This window comes from Oryx dammah, unplaced genomic scaffold (assembly GCF_014754425.2).
Source record: "Oryx dammah isolate SB20612 unplaced genomic scaffold, SCBI_Odam_1.1 HiC_scaffold_2, whole genome shotgun sequence".
In the NCBI taxonomy this organism is placed as follows: Eukaryota; Metazoa; Chordata; class Mammalia; order Artiodactyla; family Bovidae; genus Oryx; species Oryx dammah.
Window position 1 is genome coordinate 74,623,586 of NW_024070186.1, and position 22,633 is coordinate 74,646,218.

Here is a 22,633-nt window from a genome sequence, read left to right on the forward strand (position 1 = left end):
AGAAAGTACATCCAGGTAGAACCCCAGGGCAGTCACAGGACACCTTTGGTGTATCTCCCTCTGGCAAGGATTGCAGTCCGGCTCTGCCTTTTGTCCCAAATTTGGAAATAACTGATATATTTATATTTATATATAGTTGATTTTGTACCTACTAATGTTGGGAGAGCTACTCTGGTTCAGCAGTATTACTTTATAATGGCAAGATTTGGAAGTTTCTGGTTTGCTGATTTTTTTCCTCAGTTACAATAGCTTAATATAGTACCCTTTCTTAACTTTCTTCTTCTCACTTCACTTCCTACCCTCCATCTTCCAACTACCAAGATCTAAAAGGAGAGATGGTCCACAATCTCTTTCTCTCTTGGCAGACAGCAAATTGGTGTCTAAAAGAAATAGGGTACAACCACAGTGCACGTGTTCTTTTCCCTTAGGTTTGTAATTACATTGTTAACTTGAATTGGGTTTGGCTATATAATCTTAGGGTTAAACTTACTTTTCCAGTTGACTCTTTACTCCTCTTGTTATCAGGTAATCATTTTATCCAGTTAAAATGGGCAGGAATACTGGAATTTAAAATGTGTCAGCAATCAGGACTCTGATAGGAAATCATTAAGGACCCTGCCCTCGGAAGAGAGCTTTGTCCTAATTGCTACCCCACAGCAGCATCTATCAAGATAATCGTTTGACTTTCCTCTTAAGAGACAGTAATCAGTTGGATAATCAAAGGGTAGGAAGCCTTAATTACATATATGAATTCCCTGTTTTGATTTTTTAATAAGACAGAGGGGGATTTCTGACTAATAGAAAATGCCACCCCACTCAGGAGCTTTTCTTTGTAACTCTGCTTCCCATAAAAATAAGTCTTTCTGGATTATTTAGATTTTCTTTTCCTGACAGAAAGAAAAAGCAAGAATGGAGGGACCATAATATACCATGTAGCAAAGAAGGAAAGTTTGCATAGGACAGTACCCCCAGAAAGGAAGGAGGTTGGGGGTCCCAGCCTAGTTGTCATCCACTGCATTTCCTGGTACTTTCATTTTTCATTTCTAGTTACCAACGGTCCTGGTCTATGTCCTGACATCTCCGGATAATGCCGACTTTAGATAATGCCTCCATGATATGGGGGTGGTGACACCCAGCAATTATTTTTTAATGTGTTGGGGAGTCTGAGCTTTCCATTACACTAATTGGCTCTGTAATAATAATAATCCCTGTTAGGACAACAGGCGAGGTTTATGAATTTGACCAAGGAACTACATTAGTTATTTAAAGCTCAGGCTACATTCCACAGTTGCCTAATCTGTTTTTTTAAAAAACCTTTTTTTTCTAAGCATAGTGAGATCATTAATCTTTGCCACCCTAGATTTTTCCCAGGGTGTTGCTTTCCAAAGCAGGTTAGGAGTAGCCAAGCATAGACAGGTGGAGTATACAGGCATCAGAGACTTCAAACCAACTGGGGGACATTGCTTTTTGTGAGGGAGCAAAATGGGCGGACAACCAAATAAGAAAAACCACTGTGTCATCTGTATAGTGACACGGCTCTGTGGTGCTGACCTCATCAGTGGCCCCAGGGATCCCCAGGCACACCCCCAGCTCAGGCTGTCCTCGGAAAGTCCCTGACACCTCCACACTTGGAGCACCTTGTGTTATTACTAACGTGGAGAGTGGGCTTAGGATTAGACCTGTTGTCAGGAGCTCCCCTTACAAGTCGTATTTTAACATGTCTGAACCTCCTCCCATGTAAATCAGACACTCAGGTCTACCTGTTGGGTTGATAGACACATCAAACATAAAAGTGGTAAGGCCAGAGACTTAAAATAGATGACAGGAAAGGTTTTCTCCGTTTCTTCCTTCTCCTCCCCTTCTTCCCTCCCGTCGACTCCCCTCATGTGAGGAAGGTTATGCAGGTTTGTTTTGTAGATGAGATAACTGACCTCAACTGTATCAACACAACAGATTAGTGTCAGCCACGCTCAGAGCCTTTTCTGTGCTGGCAGAACACATTCATGACCTGATGTGCATAAAACTGTCTTCTCACCACGCATGAGGTGTCTCCCTGCAAGAGCTCAGCTTGTTCCTCAGCACTGCTGGTCCTCACAGGACTTCTGCAGCCCAACCCTCCAAGATGCGCTTGTAGGCATGACACTAACAGCTGTAGAGGGTTTTCACCCGCCCTGCTGCCTCCTGGGCTTTTCGTTGAGACCTCACAGGCCTGATAGGATGTTGTTTTAACTAGAAAACAGAACGGTGAAGGATCTCCTAAAGAAGGTGAGGCCATCAGTGTTTCAAGAGCATGGCCCAGATACTGCTCCTTGTTTTTAAATGTTGATTGGGGTTTAGTTGATTTGCAGTGTTGTGTTAGTTTCGGGTGTATGGCAGAGTGACTCAGTTATGCATATAGCCACTCTTTTTGTTTTTTTTTAAGACTCTTTTCCCATATAGGCTGTTACAGAGTATTGAGTAGAGCTCCTGGTGCTATACAGCAGATTTTTATTCGTTATCTATTTTATGTATGGTAATGTTTATATGTCAACCCCAATCTCCCAGTTTATCCCTCCCTCCTTTGTCCCCAGGTAAGCGTAAGTCTGTTATCTACATTCATAACTATTTCTGTTTTGTAAAGAAGTTCATCTGTTCCCATTTTTTAGATCCCACATGTAAGCGATATCATATGCTGTCTGTCTTTCTGTGTCTGACTCAATTCACTGAGTATGACAATCTCTCGATCCATCCATGTTGCTGCCAGTGTCATTGTTCTGATTTTTTATGGCTGAATAATATTCTATGGTGTATTTATATATGCATTTTTATTAATTTTTATTAGAGTATAGTTGCTTTATAATGTGTTAGTTACACAGCAGAGTGAATCAGCTATACATATACATATATCTCCTCTTTTTAAAAGTTCCTTCCCATTTGGGTTACCACAGAGCATTGAGTAGAGTTCCCTGTGCAATACAGTCAGTTCCCATTGGTTATCTATTTTATTCATATCAGTAGTGTATATACATCAATCCCAATCTCGTAATTCATCCCACCTCCCTTCCCCCTTGGTATTTATATATTTGTTCTCTACCTCTTGTCTCTGTTTTGCAAATAAAATAATCTGTACCATTTTTCTAGATTCCACATATATGTATCAATATTACAGTATTTGTTTCCCTCCTTCTGACTTCAGTCTGTATGACAGTCTCTAGGACCATCCACATCTCTACAAATGATTCAGTTTCATTCCTTTTTATGGCTGAGTGATATTCTTTTTAAATTTTATTTATTTTAATTGGAGGCTAATTACTTTACACTATTGTTGAATAATATTCTTTATCCATTCCTCTGTTGATAGAAATTTAGCTTGCTTTCATGTCCTGGCTGTTGTAAATGGTGCTGCTGCCATTAACATTGGGGTGCATGTATCTTTTCAAATTATGGTTTTCTCCAAATACATGCCAAGGAGCGGGATTGCTGGGTCATATGGTAGTTCTGTTTTTACTGTTTTAAGGAACCTCCATACTGTTCTCCATAATGACTGTATTAATTTACATAGCCACCAATGCTGTAGGAGGGTTCTCTTTTCTCCACACCCTCTCCAGCATTTATTGTTTTGTAGATTTTTTAATGATGCCCATTCTGACCAGTGTGAGATGATACCTCATTGTAGTTTTGATTTGCATTTCTGTAATAATTAGTGATGTTGAACATCTCTTCAAGTGGTTTTTGCCCATCCATATGTCTTCTTTGGAGAAATGTCTGTTTAGATCTTTTGGCTGCCCAGGTAGCTCAGCTGGTAGAGCATCAGATTTTTACTCAGAGGGCCCAGGGTGCAAGTCCCTGTCCAGGTGCCAAAAATAGATAAATAGATCTTTTACCCATGTTTTGATTGGGTTATTTGTTTGATATTGAGCTATATGAGCTGTTTGTACCTAGTGTGGGTAAAACCTTCTGGGTCCCTTGAAAGTGGCTGTCAGGTTTTTTCCAGGCCAATACCAAGAGCATGGCAAGTGGAGGAGACCCCTGGGCCTGGACTGCCCAGTTCACATCTGGGCTGTGCCACCAACCCGTGTGACCTTGGGCACCTCCTGCCCCCAGAACCTTAGTTCCTTCAAGTGTAAGATGAGGGTGACGAAAGAACCAACCTCCTAGGGTGTCTGATTAGATGAGGTGAGATAATCCAAGTGCGGGCTCAGAGCACGCTGGCACAGAGTAATCACTTGCTCCATAGCTGTGAGCTGCTGCAGTGGTGGCTACTTCTTTTTCACATCACAGAAAACTTAAACCAGCCTTTTCTTCCTCTGCTGTGAAAAGTCACTGTACTGTCGCTTTTCAGTTGCGGTCTTGTGGATTGTGGGGTTTTTTAATGGATATTTTTCAGTCAGTCTTTCACGATTTCCATGTCCAGCCTCGCACACTTTCTTCCCTCACAGCTGGTGCTATGAGAAATCTCCTCAGGAGATGTTCCGCCAGGTGTTTCCCGCCTGTCTCCAGTCAGCTTAGCAACATACCAGCTTATTTTATTATTTCTTCACCTAATTCATTATTAACTGTGAGCTCATTGAGAGTTTCGCGGCATTGGGAAATGAAGGTGAGAGGTCAGGTTCTGTGTAAAAACAAACTGCCTTGTGGGTGAGAATTTTAGGAAAGATGTTTCCTGTTTGCAGGTGGAGCAGGAAGTATGGCGTCACTCCTATCTCTGAAATCAGTTTCACTTTAGGCAAAATGGTTAAATATTAAGGATTTCTAGTTTGAAACAGCTTATGTGTGTGTGTGCTTATGTCTGAATCTTCGTGACCCCATGGACTGTAGCCCACCAGGCTCCTCTGTCCATGGGTGTCTCCAGGCAAGAATACTGGAGTGGATTGCCATGCCCTCCTCCAGGAGACCTTCTGTACCCAGGGATTAAACCCTCGTGTCCCTTATGTCTCCTACATGGGCAAGTGGATTCTTTACCAGTAGCACCACCTAGGAAGCCCCCTTGAAACAGCTTGCTGCTGCTGCTGCTAAGTCGCTTCAGTCGTATCCAACTCTGTGCAACCCCATAGATGGCAGCCCACCAGGCTCCCCCATCCCTGGGATTCTCCAGGCAAGAACACTGGAGTGGGTTGCCATTTCCTTCTCCAATGCATGAAAGTGAAAAGTGAAAGTGAAGTCGGCTTCAGTTCAGTTCAGTTGCTCAGTCGTGTCCGCCTCTTTGCGACCCCATGAATCGTAGCACACCAGGCCTCCCTGTCCATCACCATCTCCCGGAGTTCACTCAGATTCACATCCATCGAGTCAGTGATGCCATCCAGCCATCTCATCCTCTGTCATCCCCTTCTCCTCCTGCCCCCAATCCCTCCCAGCATCAAAGTCTTTTCCAGTGAGTCAACTCTTCACATGAGGTGGCCAAAGTACTGGAGCTTCAGCTTCAGCATCATTCCTTCCAAAGAACACCCAGGACTGATCTCCTTCAGAATGGACTGGTTGGATCTCCTTGCAGTCCAAGGGACTCTCAAGAGTCTTCTCCAACACCACAGTTCAAAAGCATCAATTCTTCGGCGCTCAGCCTTCTTCACAGTCCAACTCTCACATCCATACATGACTACTGGAAAAACCATAGTCGGCTTAGGTGGTAGCAAAAGTCTTAACTGTATAAGAAGTAAAGAAAGACTTAATAGTGGGGCCAAGGCAGGAGAAAGTGGGAAATATGGCTCTCATTCCGTCCATTCTGCTCCAGCTCTGCCCCCATCCCTACCAGCAAATTACAGAACCGCCAGCAGAAGGCTCCTGGAGTGCAGAGGAGACAATCGTATCACAAAGAGCCGATGCCTCTCACATTCTAGGCTTAGCCTTCTCATGTGGGAAGACAATTAGGAACGGAGATGCTGGGATTTTAATTTCAGGGCCTTGTTTATTGTGAAGAGTAAGACATGAACAGGCAGAGCTCAGTCTCCCGTGAGTTCCTCTGTTTGCATGTATGACTCGGAAAGCTCCATATCCAGAATGCCTGGTGTTATTATCCATATTCCTAGGAACTCAGCCTTCGGGCTGGCAGCGATCAGAGTTGTTTCCTGTATCAAGCTTGATGTGCTTACGAGGCCTGGTTTATTTTCTTGCTTGCAGCGGATATAATTACAGCACTCACTTCCACCCATCTGGGAGGCACTGAGCTTTGAAATGGGCTAGCACACTCGCTCTGCCCTGCGTCCCTCTCCCTGGGCCTCTCCCAGATCATCAGGGCCTCGTTTTCCACTGGATTTACTTTCATTCTGAGTGTTACAAGGGCATGTCCAGGGCTGACATTTCTTCTTCATGTTCAGCTAGTTTAATTTTCAGCTCTTGTTACTGGACTTCATTACATGGGAGGAAAGAAATTTGCTCTAGCAGATAGTATTTTTCTCTTCCAATTGGAGAATCACTCCTGATCAGTTCTGTGCCTGGTGGGTTAGATGGTCTAGGTATGGTGCTTTATCTTTAAGGATAAAGGACTGTAAAGCACAAACTGAGACTGTGTTCAGGTTTGGCGCTCCTACTTTTCTTTTGAGCGTGGCACTGAATAAGCAGGTCAGTTTCTGTGTACAGCATCTTAGGCTGAGTCTGCTGTCTCTCTTCAGCCCTATCATGGGTCTTTGTGACAGCGCCCTAGGTGGCTGCCTTAGCTTGCTTCTAATGCTGCAGTAAGATCCCCGATTAGCCTCAGTAACCACCACCACCTTCAGCCTTTATGCCCCGAATGCCTGTGGTCTCACGGCACCCAGATGGCGCTGTGCCCCTGATAGCACTGCCCTTCGATAGATCAGAACACAGACCCATCAGAACAGTGGGACCTGTTCAGCTTATACAGGGACCTATGGCCAGATTAGCACTCAAGTTTCCATATTCTCAGTCCAGTGCTGTGCCTTCCAGATGCTTCCCCCAGGCACAGACATAACACAGGCACAGCAGTCACGGCCATTTACTGACCACCAAAAAGGTGCTGGACCCACATATCAGTGTGATGCTCACAATTCTGGAGAGTACTGTTTTGCAGCTAAAGAAGCTGCTGCTGCTGCTAAGTCGCTTCAGTCGTGTCCGACTCTGTGCGACCCCATAGACGGCAGCCCACCAGGCTCCCCCGTCCCTGGGATTCTCCAGGCAAGAACACTGGAGTGGGTTGCCATATCCTCCAATGCATGAAAGTGAAAAGTGAAAGTGAAGTCGCTCAGTCATGTCCAACTCTAGCGACCCCATGGACTGCAGCCTACCAGGCTCCTCCATCCATGGGATTTTCCAGGCAAAAGTACTGGAGTGGGGTGCTGTTGCCTGAGAGAAGCTAAATAACTCAGCCAGAACTGCTCACTAGTCATCACAGAATCCAGGTGGAGCCAGGGCTGTGTGAAGTCACACCCTGCATTCCCCTTCCTGCTTTGCAAGTTCCAGGTGGTTTAGAAACGCCTCAGTGACTATGTAAGAAGTAGAAAATCTGCTCACCCTTCCCACGCCTCCATTGGTTTGATCAGAGGATAGTCATTTCGTAGCTGTTCAGTGCCGGACCAAGTGCTAGGCGCCGTGAGTGGGAGGCAGCGCCCTGTCCTCGGGGCGCTTCGTGCTCAAGGCTGCCCCCACTGCCCCTTCTCTCCTGCAGCACCCAGCCAGCCCTCTCATTGCCAGAGCTGCCAGCCTTGTCTGCACTGCGCTCTGACGTCTCTTCGTTCTGTGCTCAGTGGCCACGGTAGGACTAGGTACACATGACCATGATTCTGTGTAACCAGGGAGGCCCTCCTGTGCCTCCAGTTAGTAGCACTTGGTGAGGGCTTGCAGAGTCCTAGGCCTCTACTGAGTACTCCTTAATCTTCTCAGCCACTTTATGGGGGCAGCTGTTCTCACTGTGCTCATAGAGACCCTAGCTCAGAGAGAATAGGTAACTTGCCAGCGATTGTGGTGCCAGCGATGGTGATGCTGGGGTGTGGGCACAGGCAGGCAGGCTCTAGAGCCCAGGCTTTTGGCTGCCAGCCACCGCAGTGTCACGGGCAGGCTTTGGTCACAGGCGATGGAGGGTCCAGCTCAGGATATGCCAGATAACAACAGAAAGAGGCTTTTAACCACAAGTCCCAATGGTTTGGTAGATTTCCCTTCCTTCTCAAAAGGGCTGGTATTTTCTGACATTTGAGAAATAATCCTTCCCCTTAAAGTGAATTAAATAAAGCGAAATAGATATTTCACTGAGATACAGGATAAACATGCCAGAAGTCACAAAGAGTCTTTACAAAATCAAGTTCTTAGAAATAGGAAGACAATGCCAGTGATTTCACAATGGGCCAGGGAGAGCAAGCTGCTGCCCACTCTGATTCCTAAGATGGACAGCTCAGAGTAAAAGAGGATATGGGATGTTGAGCAAATGTTTGTTGAACATTTTCTGGCTGCAGAGCACTGGGAATGAAGGATGAATAAGAAGTAGCTCTGGTATTCAGGTTCACAGGCTAACAGGGAGACAGGTAGACAATTACAGGAAGCACAGTATAGTTATGGACCAGCCACATGGCTGCTTATTTATTGACAGAAGTGCTCAGAGAGGACCAGAGCCGAGCCTTCCGTGTCTCATGTGTGCAAGAGTGTAATCTGAACCCCAGAATGGTGTAATTTCAGGGACATTTTGACGATATATGTAGATAATGTGAGAGCATTGTTTCAAACGAGGCTGCCCTGGTAAATATGGTGTATATGGTTATTATACCTCAGTAATCTCTCACGCTTTGCTTATCAACAGTGGAGAAAATGAAATCTTCTTATGTATTTCTCATGTCCCAGAATCCATGAGATGTTAAGCTCCTCTTGATTGACTCATCTTTATACCCCAGGTGCTAATAAAGCAGAGGTCCCAGAAATACCTGAACCAGAGAACTGGCTCCCCATTCATGAGGCCCGGAGGTGAGAGGGGACGAGCCAGCATAGGGTGGGGCATAAACCAGCTGAAGAGGACACTGTGGACGAGCCCCCTCCCAGGGCCCTGTCCTGGCCCTCCTCCTTACCCCACTTCACTGCTGCACCCAAGGAGAAGCAGACAGAAATCCTCATCTTCATGAGGTGTTAGTCATTCCCTGAATGCTTCCTTTTTTTTTTTTTAAAGGCTGTGTCTTGTTCCAGGCAGGATTTTAAGACAGGTGAGCATCTGCTGGGTTCCAGGCACTTATATAGATAGCTCTGCTCTCTCCTCAGATGACCTGTTCGCAGGTAGACTTCCACAGAGAGCACGGCCTGGCCAGGAACAGGGCATCCCCATCCTGCAGCAGCTCTGCTTCCGGAGGATTCCAGGGTGGCCCCAGCCGTGGCACCTTTGTTCAGTATCTGGGTTGTTCAGGATGATGGCTTGTGTTACCAGAAAGGACCTGTCACCTTCAGTTATTTCACACCCATGGAACAACCACATTTTTCAGTTTCTGAAGGATGTCATTGGAAAACCCCTTCCCTAGGTATCTCCAAGGAGTGTAAGGGCCTCAAGCAGAATATGATGACAAGCCTGGGACTCAGTGCCACCTTGCATTGGCGTATCCTGTTTGCAATTGTGGTTCCAGGTATGTGTTTGTGTGCACATTTAAACGTATTTACTACTCCAGCTTTTCTCTCCAGGAGAGAGGGACTAGGGTTTATATGGTAGAGGCTCTTGTTATGACCCTTGATTGTGAATTTTTGATTCCTATTGGGCAGGTCTCGTAGCCTAGAACCTCAGTGTACACAATTGTGTTAACTTACGTGGTAAAGTAGGTGGGTGTAGGGCTTGCAATTAAATCCAGTAAACCATGTGGCAGAAACATTAAATTTTCTTACTGTACCTGAGGGTTGCTAAGATGAAAGTGAACTCAATGACTGTTGAAAACATGCCTAATTGGGACACCTTAGAAAAAGAGAAATGCTGGTTGTCTGGTTGATGTGGTGTAGTTGAATGGCAAGTTGAATGGGAAGAAGGCAAATGCCCGTAAGCTGAGTGGGTCCTGCTCCCCTTAGGACGGGGTGAGGACAGGAAGTCCAGCTGGTGGTTCTGGGTACAGGTTAGCGGTGCTACTCCAAGTGTTGCCTGGGGGCTCCGACCCCACCCCCACACCTTCTTTTTATTTATTTATTTATTTATTTATTTTTAATTTTTACTTTACAATTCTGTATTGGTTTTGGCATAGATTGACATGAATCCACCACAGGTGTACATGCGTTCCCAAACATGAACCCCCCTCCATAATCTGCATTTTAAGGAGATCGCTCTGTGGTTCTTATACACATTAATACTGAAGAAGAGCTAGATCAGAAAACATGAGTTGGACGAGCATTTGAGACTCCTACACTTGCTGCCTCAGTGAGCAAACTCCCAAAGGAGTTTATTCTGTGCCTGGAATAGACTCATCAACTATGTAGTGCTTCCTGGGGGCAAAAGCATGATGCTGTTTTTAACAGTATTATTTTCTACTTTAAAAAAAAATTTTTTTATTCGAGTACAGTTTATTTACAATGTTGTTACTTTCAGGTGTACAGCCAAGTGATTCAGTTATGCATTACATATATTCATTCTTTTTCAGATTCTTTTCCGTACAGGTTGTTAGAGAATACTGAGTAGAGTTCCCTGTGCTACATACAGTAGGTCTTTCTTGTTCTTATTGTTGTTCAGTAACTAAGTTGTGTCCAGCTCTTTGTGACCCCATGGACAGAAGGGGTCCTTGTTGGTTATCTATTTTATGTATAGTACTGTGTATATGTTAATCTGAAAGTCCTAATTTATCCCTCCCTTCCACATTTCCTTTCCTCATTTTCCCTTTGGTGACCATAAGTTTGTTTTTGAAATGTTAGTCTATTTCTGTTTTGTAAGTAAGTTCAGTTGAATCACTTTTTAAATTAGATTCCATATATGAGTGATTATATTTACCTTTCTCTGACTTACTTCACTAACTCGGATCATCTCTAGGTCCGTCCATGTTGCTTCAAATGGCATAATTTGTTCTTTTTTAATAGCTGAATAGTATTCCATTGTTACATGTACTGCATCTTTATCCATTCGTCTGCTGATGGACATTTAGACATTCTGTGCCTTAGCTAGAGTGCTGCAATGAACACTGAGGTGCACGTATCTTTTTCAACTATGGTTTTCTCCAGATGGACTTCCCTGGTGGCTCAGACAGTAAAGCGTCTGTCTACAATGTGAGAGACCTGGGTTCGATCCCTGGGTTAGGAAGATTCCCTAGAGAAGGAAATGGCAACCCACTCCAGTACTCTTGCCTTGAAAATCCCATGAACGGAGGAGCTTGGTGCAGGCTACTTACTATCCATGGGGTCCAAATCGGGCTCAACTGAGCCACTTCACTTTTGCTTTCTCCAGATATATGCCCATGGGTGGAATTGCTGGATCATATGGTAGTTCTATTTTTAGTTTTTTAAGGAATAATTCAGGGCCTTTTGTGTTTCCATACAGATTTTTTTGTTCTAGTTCTGTAGAAAATACAATTAGTAATTTGATAGGGATTGCATTGAATCTGCAGATTGCCTTGGGTAGTGTATTTGAGTATTGATTCTTCCAATCCAAGTACATGGTATATCTTTCCATTTGTGTTTTCAGTACTTTTATCAGCATCTTAGAGTTTTCAGAGTAGAGGTTATTTGCCTCCTCAAATAGGTTTATGCCTGGATTTTTTTTTTTTTTGATGTGATGGCAAATAGGATTGTTTCCTTAATTTCTCTTTCATTGTTAGTATATAAGAATGCAAGAGATTTCTGTGTATAAATTTTGTATCCTGCAACTTTACCAGATTCATTGATGACCCTAGTAGTTTTCTGGTAGCGGCCTTAGGGTTTTCTATGTATAGTATATATTATCTGCAAACAGTGAGGGCTTTACTTCTTTTCCAGTTTGGAGTCCTTTTCCTTTTCTTCTCTGAATGCCATGGCTAGGACTTTCAAAACTATGTTGAATAAAAGTAATGAGAGTGGACATCTTGTCTTGCTCCTAACCTTAGAAGGAATGCTTTTAGCTTGTCACCATTGAGAATGATCTGTGAGTGTGTCACATGCCTTTTCTACTCCTGATCTCACATGACCTTCGCTTTCACAAAATGATTTGGCTCCCAAAATACATCCAATGATGAAATAAATGCAGAAATATAGATTTTAAAAAACAGTGTGCCTATGGAAAATAATGTAAAACCTAATCTGGTTGCCACCACGTCCTGTACAGCTGCTAGTCTTACGTAGCTGACCACTTAGCTTTGAGTTCCTTTGTGACAAAAGCAAACAGAAAACACAATTGGCAGAAAGTCTGGACAACTAGTGATTGTGTCCGATACAGTTTTTCTCAGCGCAGGGTTGGATGGGCATTTCTTCAGCGGCTCGTCATCTACATTTTCATAACAAGCGCAGCAGTGTATTTCACGAGATCTTTTTCTTGCTTTTGTCACTTTGTCATTTTCCAGCTTGGCTTTTACAACCTTCTTTTTAATCAACCACCTTAACACCCCCACCCAGCGCCACCTTACCTAGTCCATTCCTGACTCTGTTCCACTTAGACCCTCCTTTAAACTTTATCATGGAGTAACCACGGAATCAGCAAAGGTAAGGTCAGGGTGGTTTGGTCCCTTGTCATATGGACTGTGGGGATGGCAGGCCCCACAGCTGAGGTGCTGTGTGGCCAGTGAAAGGCAGGTGTCCATAACCAGTCCTGGCCCCGGTTCATGCCAGCAGTACTGGAGGGATGTGGAAAATCAGGGCAGGACCATGTTTTCCATGTTAAGTCTCTCAGAAGTATTTATGTGTTTTCTCTTCTTGCCTGTTGGAGCTTGGTTTGCAGTATTTTTCAAACCTTCAGATCATCTTTAGCTTGGAACGCCCCTGTGCATCTTACTTAGTATAAACTGAAGTGTGATACTCCACATAATTTCTCTCCAAGAACAGGATCATTTTCCTACCAAATTAGATTGAGAAGTGTTTCTTAAAGTGTCAAGGCAAGTTGGAACATTCTCAAGAGTAGAGAGTGATCCCTCCATGTGTCTGGAGACCCAGAGGTGTGAGTCTAGAATGTAAAGTGGGGCCTCTGTGGTCTATCCTCCTCTCTTTCTGGCGGCCTGGCTTGGGATTCCCATGGGCCAACCTCCATCACCCCCATGTCACTGAGAGCATCAGGAAGACTTTAGGCACCTGCGGCCTGGGCCAGACTCCAGGATAGCACAGCAGGATTCCACAAGCTCAGGCGCTGTGAGCGTCCTTACTGTCAGCTGCCCTTTCGATCCTGAGCATGTCCTTTCGCAGAAGATGGAGCTGTGAAGCCGTCTCACACTCACGAGCAGGGTCTATGCAGGGTCGGTGCTTACTCCCATTCCATCTTAGTGCTTAGGGCTCTTCCCCTAAGGGTGGGGAAATTTGGAGAAGAGAAGCAAAGCCATTCCTAGGACACAAGTTTATATAACCTTTTAACACTGCAGTGCTTTTGAAAGTTCAGATCCTTAGGGGGTGGGAGGGGCAGACATGGCAGCACCTTCCTCCGAGAGCGGTTATGAGGGTTCAGCGAGCTCAGCCACAAACAGCACACAGGGCCTGGCACGCAGGAAACGCTCCATACATGGTGGTGTTTACTTGTTCTCTGCCTCCCCTGTTCCTGCCAGGACTTCCTGTAAATAGAACAAGTCTTCAGACCCCCATCTGCAGCCCTTAAGTCCCAGAGCTCAGCTCTCAGGGAAGGGCGCTCATGTTGACACCTTCCTCGTTGAAACACACCATCATTTAACTGAGGATGCTCTGAATTGTAGTAATAAAAACCAGCATATACTGAGCCCTTATGGTGGGGGGGGGGGGGGTCGGGGGGGTTGGCAAGCAGATAAAAGACATTTTATATAAAGGATCTCATCTAATTTAATATTCAGTAAGCCCATAAGGAAGCATTTTCCTTTCTCACAAGTCAGGGAAGGGACCTGCCTAAGGGTCACCCAGCAGGTTAGTGTCAGAACTTGTATTTCAGGTCACCTCTGACTCCAAAGCCTACAGCGGCCTCTGCCAGGACCCCATTTCTTCCTCCAGCTGTGAGCTGGATTGGCTCCACAGAGAGCAGGATCACGATGTTGGCACAGTAACCAGTGGGACAAGGCGAAACTGCTGGAGAAGCAAATTAGACTTCCCCCCTCCCAAAAGCAGACTAAAATCTCAGTCCCTTGGGTAGCTACCAGCTTTACAATAAGGCAGGGAAATGACATAATTTTTCATTTGTAACATATCCCCACCACCAGCACAAAGAAGGGGGGCATCTTTGCTGGCTGTATTCAGTGCTGGATATGGGGGTGCAAGGAAAACTTGTATGGAAACACTGAGGCTACAGGGAGAAGCCTTAGGGAGGTTGTCAGCCTAGAGCTGGCACTAAGGGCCTGAGGGGGTGTGCAGCCACTTGTAATAAATATTCAGTAAACTAGCTCATGGCTTCCCTTGTGGCTCAGATGGTAAAGCGTCTGCCTACAATGCGGGAGACCCAGGTTCGATCCCTGGGTCGAGAAGTTCTGGATTGCTGGTAGCGTGGGTTTTCTTCCGCGTGAAGGAAGCACTGCGTCATGTTCCATGGAGGCTGCCCTTGGATGTTATTAATCCTAGCGTTTCTGACTTCTCAGGCAACCTCAGAACCTGTTCTGGATCCACAGCAAATCCAAGCGTTTGATCAGCTCTGCCATCTCTACCGAGGAAGTTCCAGGGTAATGTTCACGTGGTTATCTAAATGTTCATTTCCCTATTTATAATGACTGCTTTGGCAATGCCGTGCCCCAGCTCCTCACTCCAGCCTCCTCCTCAGTCTGTAAGGTGCCCTGGCCTCCCTGTCAGGGTGTGTGGAGCCCTGACCCCAGGGGCCACTGACAACTTGGCAAAGGATGCAGAGGAAGTAGGAAGATCTCTGTCCCCTACTTACCCTGGACTGAGGACCCAGGAGGGTATCTGTGTTTGTGCTGCCTCCAGAGAAAGCAGGCATGAGCCCAGTCCCTCATCTGGGAGCCTTGGTTTTTACTGATGACTGCCACAGATCTGCCCTGAGCCCTGAGAAAGCGGGCATGAGCCCAGTCCCTCATCTGGGAGCCTTGGTTTTTACTGATGACTGCCGCAAATCTGTCCTAAGTCCCAAACTCTCCAGTACATCTGCATTGGTTGAATTTGTTTTGGCCATGAAAGATAAATGCCAAATTGTAGTGGCTTAACCAAGATAGAATTGCAAATGCAGGGATCCCAGGGCACATTCCATGAATCTCTCTCTAGGTTTCTTCTATTTTGTGGTTCTATCATCTCTAATATATGGATTATACTCACATGGTTCAACATGGTTGCCCCAGCTCCAACCATCACATCTGCATTCCTGTTAGCAAGGTGGAAGAAAAGGAAGAAGTTCATAAGCCCTCTATTTAAGGATAGTTCCTAGAAACTGTATACACCACTTCCACTTATTTGTCCAGTACTTAGACACGTGACCTAACTGCAGTGGAGACTAGGGAAACTGGTCTTGACCCCAAAAGCCCTAAAACTACTGAATCCTCCTGTAAAAGAAGAGTGCATATTTAGAGGGCTACTGGCAGTCATGCCACAACACCCTGCTCTTCCTTGCCCATGCCTGTCTGTGTGGCATTCTTTGTCATCTAGTCACCTGCCAGCACCCTGGGCTCATCCTTCCCACCCCACCCACTCCAGAGGGCGGTCTCCTATCTGTTTCTCCCCTTTCCCTCCAGCTCACGGAGGTCACTTCTGTCCCTTCTTTAGGGATTCTGCTGCTTGTAGAGCACCATCTCCAAGCCCCTAAGTCCTGCTACCCCCTGGCTTATAACACTTTCCTGGCTCTCCAGCCCCTGCAGGTAGAGTCATACTCAACCAGCTCCTCCTCGCCCCCCAGTCACGCCTAAATTCTAGTCGGGCCAGATTTCTTCCCTACGCTTTCCTTGAGCTTGCACAGACTGTCTCTTGTTTTTGTGCTGCGCTCCCTTTTCCCATTCCCCACACACCTGCTAGGTTGGTGGCAGCCCAGAGGAAAAATGGTGTTCCATCTCTGAGAGCTGGTCTGGACAGAGGCTTTTCTTCCAGGAGGTTCACTGACCTGGCCTCACCTGGCCCCTTCCCAGCCTAAGCCCGGCTCTGCCGGGAGTGGGGTTTCTGGGCCTTTCTCAGGAAGTTCTGCTTTACACTATTGAGCCACTCTTTGGGCCCAGTCAATTTCCAGAACACTTAAGGTACAGAAGTGGAAAACAAAAAATATTTTTGTGACTGATCCTTTCACAGTGTCTGAATGTGAAAGAACGTCGTGTTTATGCAGCCTCTGTTGCCTGTCCTGTTACGGCATCGTATGTAGTAGTCCTTGCAGAGAATGCCAGAGGCTGGGAAGCCCAGGGGGTTACAGGAGATGGGAAGTGGTGTGGGTGGGGCTTGTGCAGAGCGCGGGACCCCCTCTCTGTAACGTGCTCGACAGCAGTGGGAGTCCCTGCAGGGAGCCTGGTTCAGGACTCTGTCTCGGACCACAGTCACGTGTCTGAGCAGCGCCAGGGGCCGGAGTATTTTACGTAAATCGGCTGTGAACCGAGGCTCTTCAGATGTCTCCCCAGTTACCACAGCCTCTGCAGTGAGTTTTCAACAGAAGGACACACACGTGTAAGCCTCCTGCCACTATCACCTAGGTGAGGAAAGGACCCTTATCAGACGTCGGAGGGCAGTAGCAGCCAGCCAGCCTGGGGCAGTGGGAAGAGCGCAGGTGACAGCCATCATCTCCAGGGGAGGCAGAGCCGCAGGCCACCCTGCCGCCCAGAACCTGTCCCAGGGACCAGAGCTTGAACCCCAGGCTACCACTCGCCCCTGGGGTGACCGTTACTTCACCTCTCAGGGCTCTGGTTTTTTTATGCAGAAGGTGGTTGTGGAGGATCAGACACATTTCATGTGAAAGACCTAGTAGCATGATCTAGTAGCCTGGAAGGCGCCGGGGGCCTGCCCTGCCATAGGTGCCGGCTCAGTCCTCACAGCTGCTGCCTCTGCAGGTGAAGTTCAGCTGTGGGACCCCACTCTCCTCTGACCGTCAAGGGCATCTTGGGGCTAGGGCATCAGGCTCTGTGCCTAATCTTCCTGGCGAGCGGCAGGCTAGATCAACAGTCTGCCTTCCTTGGCAGGTCCCCCAGCACTGAGCCTGCAACAGGGAGGGTGTTACTGGTGGACACCAGAGCAGGGAGGGTACTTAGAGGAGAAGGTGGCATCTGTGAGTGGCAGCTGGGGCATCCATCAGGAGCTATCTGGAGCATGAAGGCAAGGGTGCAGAGCCAGAGATCACCACCCACTCTGAGGAAAGCCCACTAAGGAGAGAGGGAGTTTGGAGTGAGCTGGGCAACAGGGCCTCATACCCTCTGCAGCGGGTACACAGCATGAGGGAGGCTCAGGAAGCGTCACAGTGTGGCGCACCTGGAGGCTTACCACCGCCAGCCTCCTCGTCGTTAGAGGAGGAAACATAGCCCTTACCAGAGGATGTGGACATGTGCAGACTCACCGTGACTGTTAGCTGGAGGTAGATGTGGGGTCCATGCCCGGCCTTACCTCCAGCCCCCGCTGACTGCATCCCCTCCTCTGCAGCTGGCCCTCCTCACGGAACTCTCCCAGAATCGCAGTGGCGAGAGCTGCAGGCCATTTGGAGGGTCCCAGAGTGGCCCCGCCTTCAACAGCATCTTCCAGAAGGAGAACTTCCAGCTGCAGCTCATCCCTCCCCCGGTGACCGAGGACTGAAGTCTTTCCTGGCCTGGAGCCCAGAGACAGGCCAGCAAGGGGAGGGGTCACCTGAGGACTCCATGCTCCCCAGCCGCAGAGACTCTGGCCCTCCCGATGTTGTTGCAGCCTGGGCACCAGGCTGATTTTGTTTTGCTTATTAAGCAAATGAACACGATGTACCTCCATCCAGTTATTTAAGGATATGCGTTTTTGTCTGTTGGACTCTCCGCCAAGAGTGGAGAACAGGCAGAGCTCTGTGGGCAGCAGCCCAGTCCCTGGCCACCCCAGCCCCTCTTCTGCTGCTGTTAGTATGGGGTGCCATTGCCCCCTGCTGCCAGAGGGACAGTGGGTGCTGGGCTGCAGCATCAAGGAAACCTGCGCTGGAGGGAGCGAAGGGCTGCGGGGGCCGGGGCACCTCCCTTGCCTCATGTTTGTGTTGAAGCCCATTTGAGTGTTAGCATCTGCTGTCTCTAACAATAAATGCCTTCCGTTCATGCCCTGCAGGCCTACTGACTGTCTCACTCTCCGTCTACCAGGTCACAAAGGACGTTCAGAACCTTTGTGGCCACAATTCAGTTCTATTAGCTCAAAGTCAAGGGCCCTGACTGGGGCAGCCCTGCCTTTATTCCATAAGCAGCCGCGTCGCAGGCTCCATCCAGACCACCAGCCACCCAGGCACTCCTCGGCCAGGGCCCGGGCTGCCAGAGCAGGACTTTCACATTTCTTGGCCCAAGAACTTTGTGCATCATTGAGCCAACCACTGCAGGAGAGCACACCACACAGGCAGAGACTAGGTGTCCTCCCCGCAGACTTGGGGCCGGCCAGGCTCCCAGAGCTGTAGAGCAGTGCTCTGGTCCAGCTCCAGGTCCGATGCCCCCAGTTCCTACCACCCCAGTAACCGTCTACACCCCAGCACTCCAGGTGCCAGGCATCACCCTGGGCCCTTTCTGATCCCCTGGAACAACCCCCAGGAAATCGATGTAGAAACTATATAGAAATAGAAAAGAAATCCTGCTTCTGCCACATCCTGGCTGTGATCCTGAGCCAAGTCAATTCACCTCTCTCAGCTTCAGTTTCTTTATAAAATAAAGACTAAAGGAGCCCGTGCCTGAGAATGCGAAGTGCAGACCTGTGCATACTGCCCAGATGTGTGAGCTGAGCTCTTAGCACAGAACTCCTGCAAGGCGGTGGCACGGGGTGGGGGTGGGGGTGTGTGTTCAAGGAGGCCACAGTACAAGACCAGCGATCAGAGGCATGAGGGCCTACAGACAAGAAAGCTGAGGCTTACATGGGAAAATTTAACCAAGGTGATGCACAACAAGTGGCTGATAACAGATCTGAACTCAGAACTGAGTCCAGAGCCAGTGATGTCACTCCACAAACTCCGTATCAGAAGGTTTCTTGATGAGTCTAAAATCAAAGCCAAAGGCGCTTGACAATCTCAAAGCAAAACGCAGCGCTTGCTGCCCTTCCTCAGTCTATACTCGAAGGAGCCAAGGCAGTTAGTTCACTGGCACCCGAGCCCGTTCACACCAGGACCAGTAAATGGCAGCACGGCTCTCCTCCAGCCCCTCCCTGATTTATCAGTCCCAAGAGTTCCTTGTCATTCGAGTCACAGCACCACTGAACAGAGGCTGACAGCTTTATACCCAGGTCATGCCTTCTGGGTTGGATTTGGAAAGCCCTCCTGTCTCATCTGAGGGTAGGTGAGAAACCGACCCCATGGCTGGGCACTGCTGGTCCCTGGGACGTGCCAGCCTGAGGTAGGCCCAGTACGTCTCCTCTCCTGGCACTTAGCATGTGTCCTAGTCTGCAGTGACATCGGGTCCCACTTCAGAGCAGTTCCACAGGGGAGACTTCTCTGGAGATACATCCAGGCTGGCGGCAGCTGTGCTGCGGATGGGGCTGGGGGAGCACTCCCAGGGGTGCAGAACAGCAGCCCTCAGCACATTCCAGCCCAGTGCAGAGCTCCAGCTGCTCTTCCAGTCACGTGCCCACCCCTGGGCTGTGACAGGTGGCAGGAGGAAGGATCTTGGGGAGGCGGGCTCCAGGCACCCATTTAGGGAGGGCATGTACCTGAGCTGAGCCGGCTCCTCCTATGCCGCCTCAGGGAAGGGCAGGGGGTCCTCGGAAAGGAAAGCGGGGTCTTTAAGAGAACAAAGGAGGGGTTCTGATTGGCCAAAACACAGCAATGTCCATCACAGCCCGTCTCGTCTTTGTACCTGATAAACAGTATTTGAAAGTTAGTCGCTCATTCTGCGACCCCAGGGACTGTATAGCCCACCAGGCTCCTCTATCCATGGAATTCTCCAGGCAAGAATACTAGAGTAGGTTGCCATTTCCTTCTCCAAAGTATCTGAAAGGACCATCTGAAAATGGTTACTCAGCTCCCAGCTTCAGCAGAGTGCCCCCCGCCTCCTGCCGTGGTGGCTGGGGGGCAGATGCAGTCTCACCCAATTCCCCACGGGAAGCAGAATGGACTGATGGAGAGAGCGGAGACAGCCCTGGGCTGCCGGTCAGGGGGTCCCCCACAGGCCTCTGAGAAACAAGGATACATCTGCTGCTTCTGCAGCAAAGGCCCAGGTGATATGTGGGAGATGCTTTGTAAAGGCAACATTACCAACCACAGCCCACCATGCTGAGACAGGGAGGGAAAGTGTGTGTGGAAGAGGAAAGCCAACAGGGGCCTCATCAATGATGAATGCTCAGTGAATAAATAATTCAGAGCTGTGGGGATCCTTTTAGAAGCAGTATGTTTCCACTCGGCTCTCCCCGCTGAAAATGTTTTTCCCAAAGTGCGTCTCCAGAATGAGATGCCTGTGACGCGCGCACGGCTGCAGGAAAGGCCTGCTGTGTTGTCCTCCGGACAGCCCAAGGAGGACTCCGTGAGCCTGGGGAGTCTGCGGGAGTCAGGGGGCGGTTCTGATTCATCAGAGGGTTTGTCCGTGGCCCCTCCTCTCCAGGGCATCGGTGGCATCTTTCCGCCACCAGCCCCTCCACACTCCAGTACTCTCTGAAGCCTTGCCCGCTTCCCCAGGAGAGCAGCAGTTTGACTCGCCTTGTTTCCCCACTTGGGTGTGGTCCCGTCTGCCTCCATCGCTCCTGAGGGCACACGACTGTGTCTGGTCCACGCCTGCATCTTTCATAGTCCAGTGCTGAAAGCAGACTGGCTGCAACCATCTTTTAAGTCTCTTTTAAGGTAAACTTTTTATGGACACAAATGTTCACAAACCACATGTGCAAAGCTGGATTAATTCATGAAATAAACACACCTGTATAACCAGCACCCAGATCAAGCAAACAGAAATGACCAGCACCTAGATGTCCCCTGAATTCTGTTAATCACCCCCCACCCCAAAGTTAGCCACCGTCGTTTTGCCTGTTTTGAACTTCATAAAGTACCTTTGCTCTTTTGGAAGTGGCTTTTTTTTACTTCAGTTATGTCTGAGATTCACCCATGTTCATCCTTATTGCCAAGGAGTATCCCATTGTATGAATACACAATAACCTATCCATTCTATTGTTAATGGATGATTGGGCTGTTTCCAGTACTGTCTTCCTGTCTTGTTGGTGGACATATGTATGCATTTCTGTTGGGTCTAAACTTAGGAGTGATTTTTCAGGGTCAGAGAGCAGGTATAATTAAGATTTTTGAGCATATGCCTGCCTGTGTGAATAAACGAGTGTCTCCAGCCTCAGGGACAAAGCCAGTAGCCCCTGTTCCTACCTGACGTCTGCTCCCTCAGAACTCTGCCACATCCATCTCAAAGGTCAGAATTTGGTGCTGATAATCTTGGAGGGCCAGATCCCAGCCCCCAGCAACCTGGAGGATGTCATGGTTTGCCAGCCCGGCCTCTCTCTCATACAAGAATGAGTCAGTCCATCATTCTTCAATATTCCCCCAATCCACCTCCACTTCCACCTGCAACAGTGACTTCCTGACTTCCAGTCAACTTCCTCCCTTCCTCCTCCCCGCTGCCGGCCTTGCCATGACGCCGTGACTCCCTTCTGAAGCCTCTATCCTCTGTTAGGCTGGCATGGGGCCCATGTGCTAGCCTGTTGGGTGCTGCCTGCCTGTGGCTCTTGGGATAGGTGGGTGAGGCTAAATCCCCTGGGGAAGAACTGACCTCTTCAAGACCCCCAATAATCAGAAAGGACGCCCAGTGAATTCTAGCTGGACTCTCTGATCATGTTCTGATCTCTGGCGACCCACAGAGGTGCCCACTCAAGGCTCCATGTTCACTGGGGCCTTGGTCCCTTGGGAAACCCCAGTCCTTCCTACATTCAGCGCAGCTCCTACATCAAGCTACAGTCACCACTCAGCAGTCCAGATTCCCAGCAAGACCAGGCTCTGAAGATCCCTATGAATCCCACGTGGCCTCAGGAAGCCCACCCTCTAGATGTACCACAGAACCCCAGACCTGGGTCCTCCCAATGGTTCCAAGCCTCACCGCATGGCCTCTGAGGGCACTGCCGTGGTTCTTCCAAGGTCTTCTGCCGATACATGGTGTACCTACATTCGCTTGATGAATTTTGGCATTAGTTCACATAGCAGACTCTAAACAGGGCCGAAACCCTTAGTCTACTACACGGGGCTCTTCCCTGTTCACGGCTGGATCATCAGAGTTGGGCCACAGTCCCCTGGGGTCAGCTGCCCCCAGGAGGCAAGCCTGAGGTAGGTGAGGGCTGGTGTTTACCACAGGAAGCAGCTGGTATCCAAGGCCCCACTTCAGTGAGGCTGGGAGCTAAAGAAGGTAGAAGCCACTAACACCCAAAGTGCTAAGATTCCAGGCCAGTTCCCAAGAGGGTTCTTAGATCCAGAGTGGGCCACTCCTGAGCCTGGGTCTCAGCCAAATCCAGGCCAAGGTCAAGCCAGGCTGGGCAGAAAGGTAGAGCAGTAAACGGGTGTATCAGGTGATGCCCAGAGGGCTGGGCTGTGGTTCCGGGATGCCCCTGCCTG

The 22,633-nt window shown here is 48.4% G+C and overlaps 1 protein-coding gene across 3 annotated transcripts in view; it reads left to right on the forward strand.

Annotated features, from left to right (window-relative positions):
- Positions 1-18,172, forward strand: part of VPS8 (VPS8 subunit of CORVET complex) — a 300,505-nt gene extending 282,333 nt beyond the window's left edge. For 2 of the 3 annotated variants that reach the window (XM_040252383.1, XM_040252391.1), the window contains 2 exons: positions 14,571-14,651; positions 17,542-17,834. In XM_040252383.1, the coding sequence (XP_040108317.1) occupies positions 14,571-14,651; positions 17,542-17,691 (231 nt within the window). In that variant the 3' untranslated portion in view covers positions 17,692-17,834. Of the gene's footprint in view, positions 1-14,570; positions 14,652-17,541 lie in introns of all 3 variants that reach the window. The other variant, XM_040252398.1, reaches the window with a different exon arrangement.
- The last annotated feature ends 4,461 nt before the right edge of the window (positions 18,173-22,633 follow it).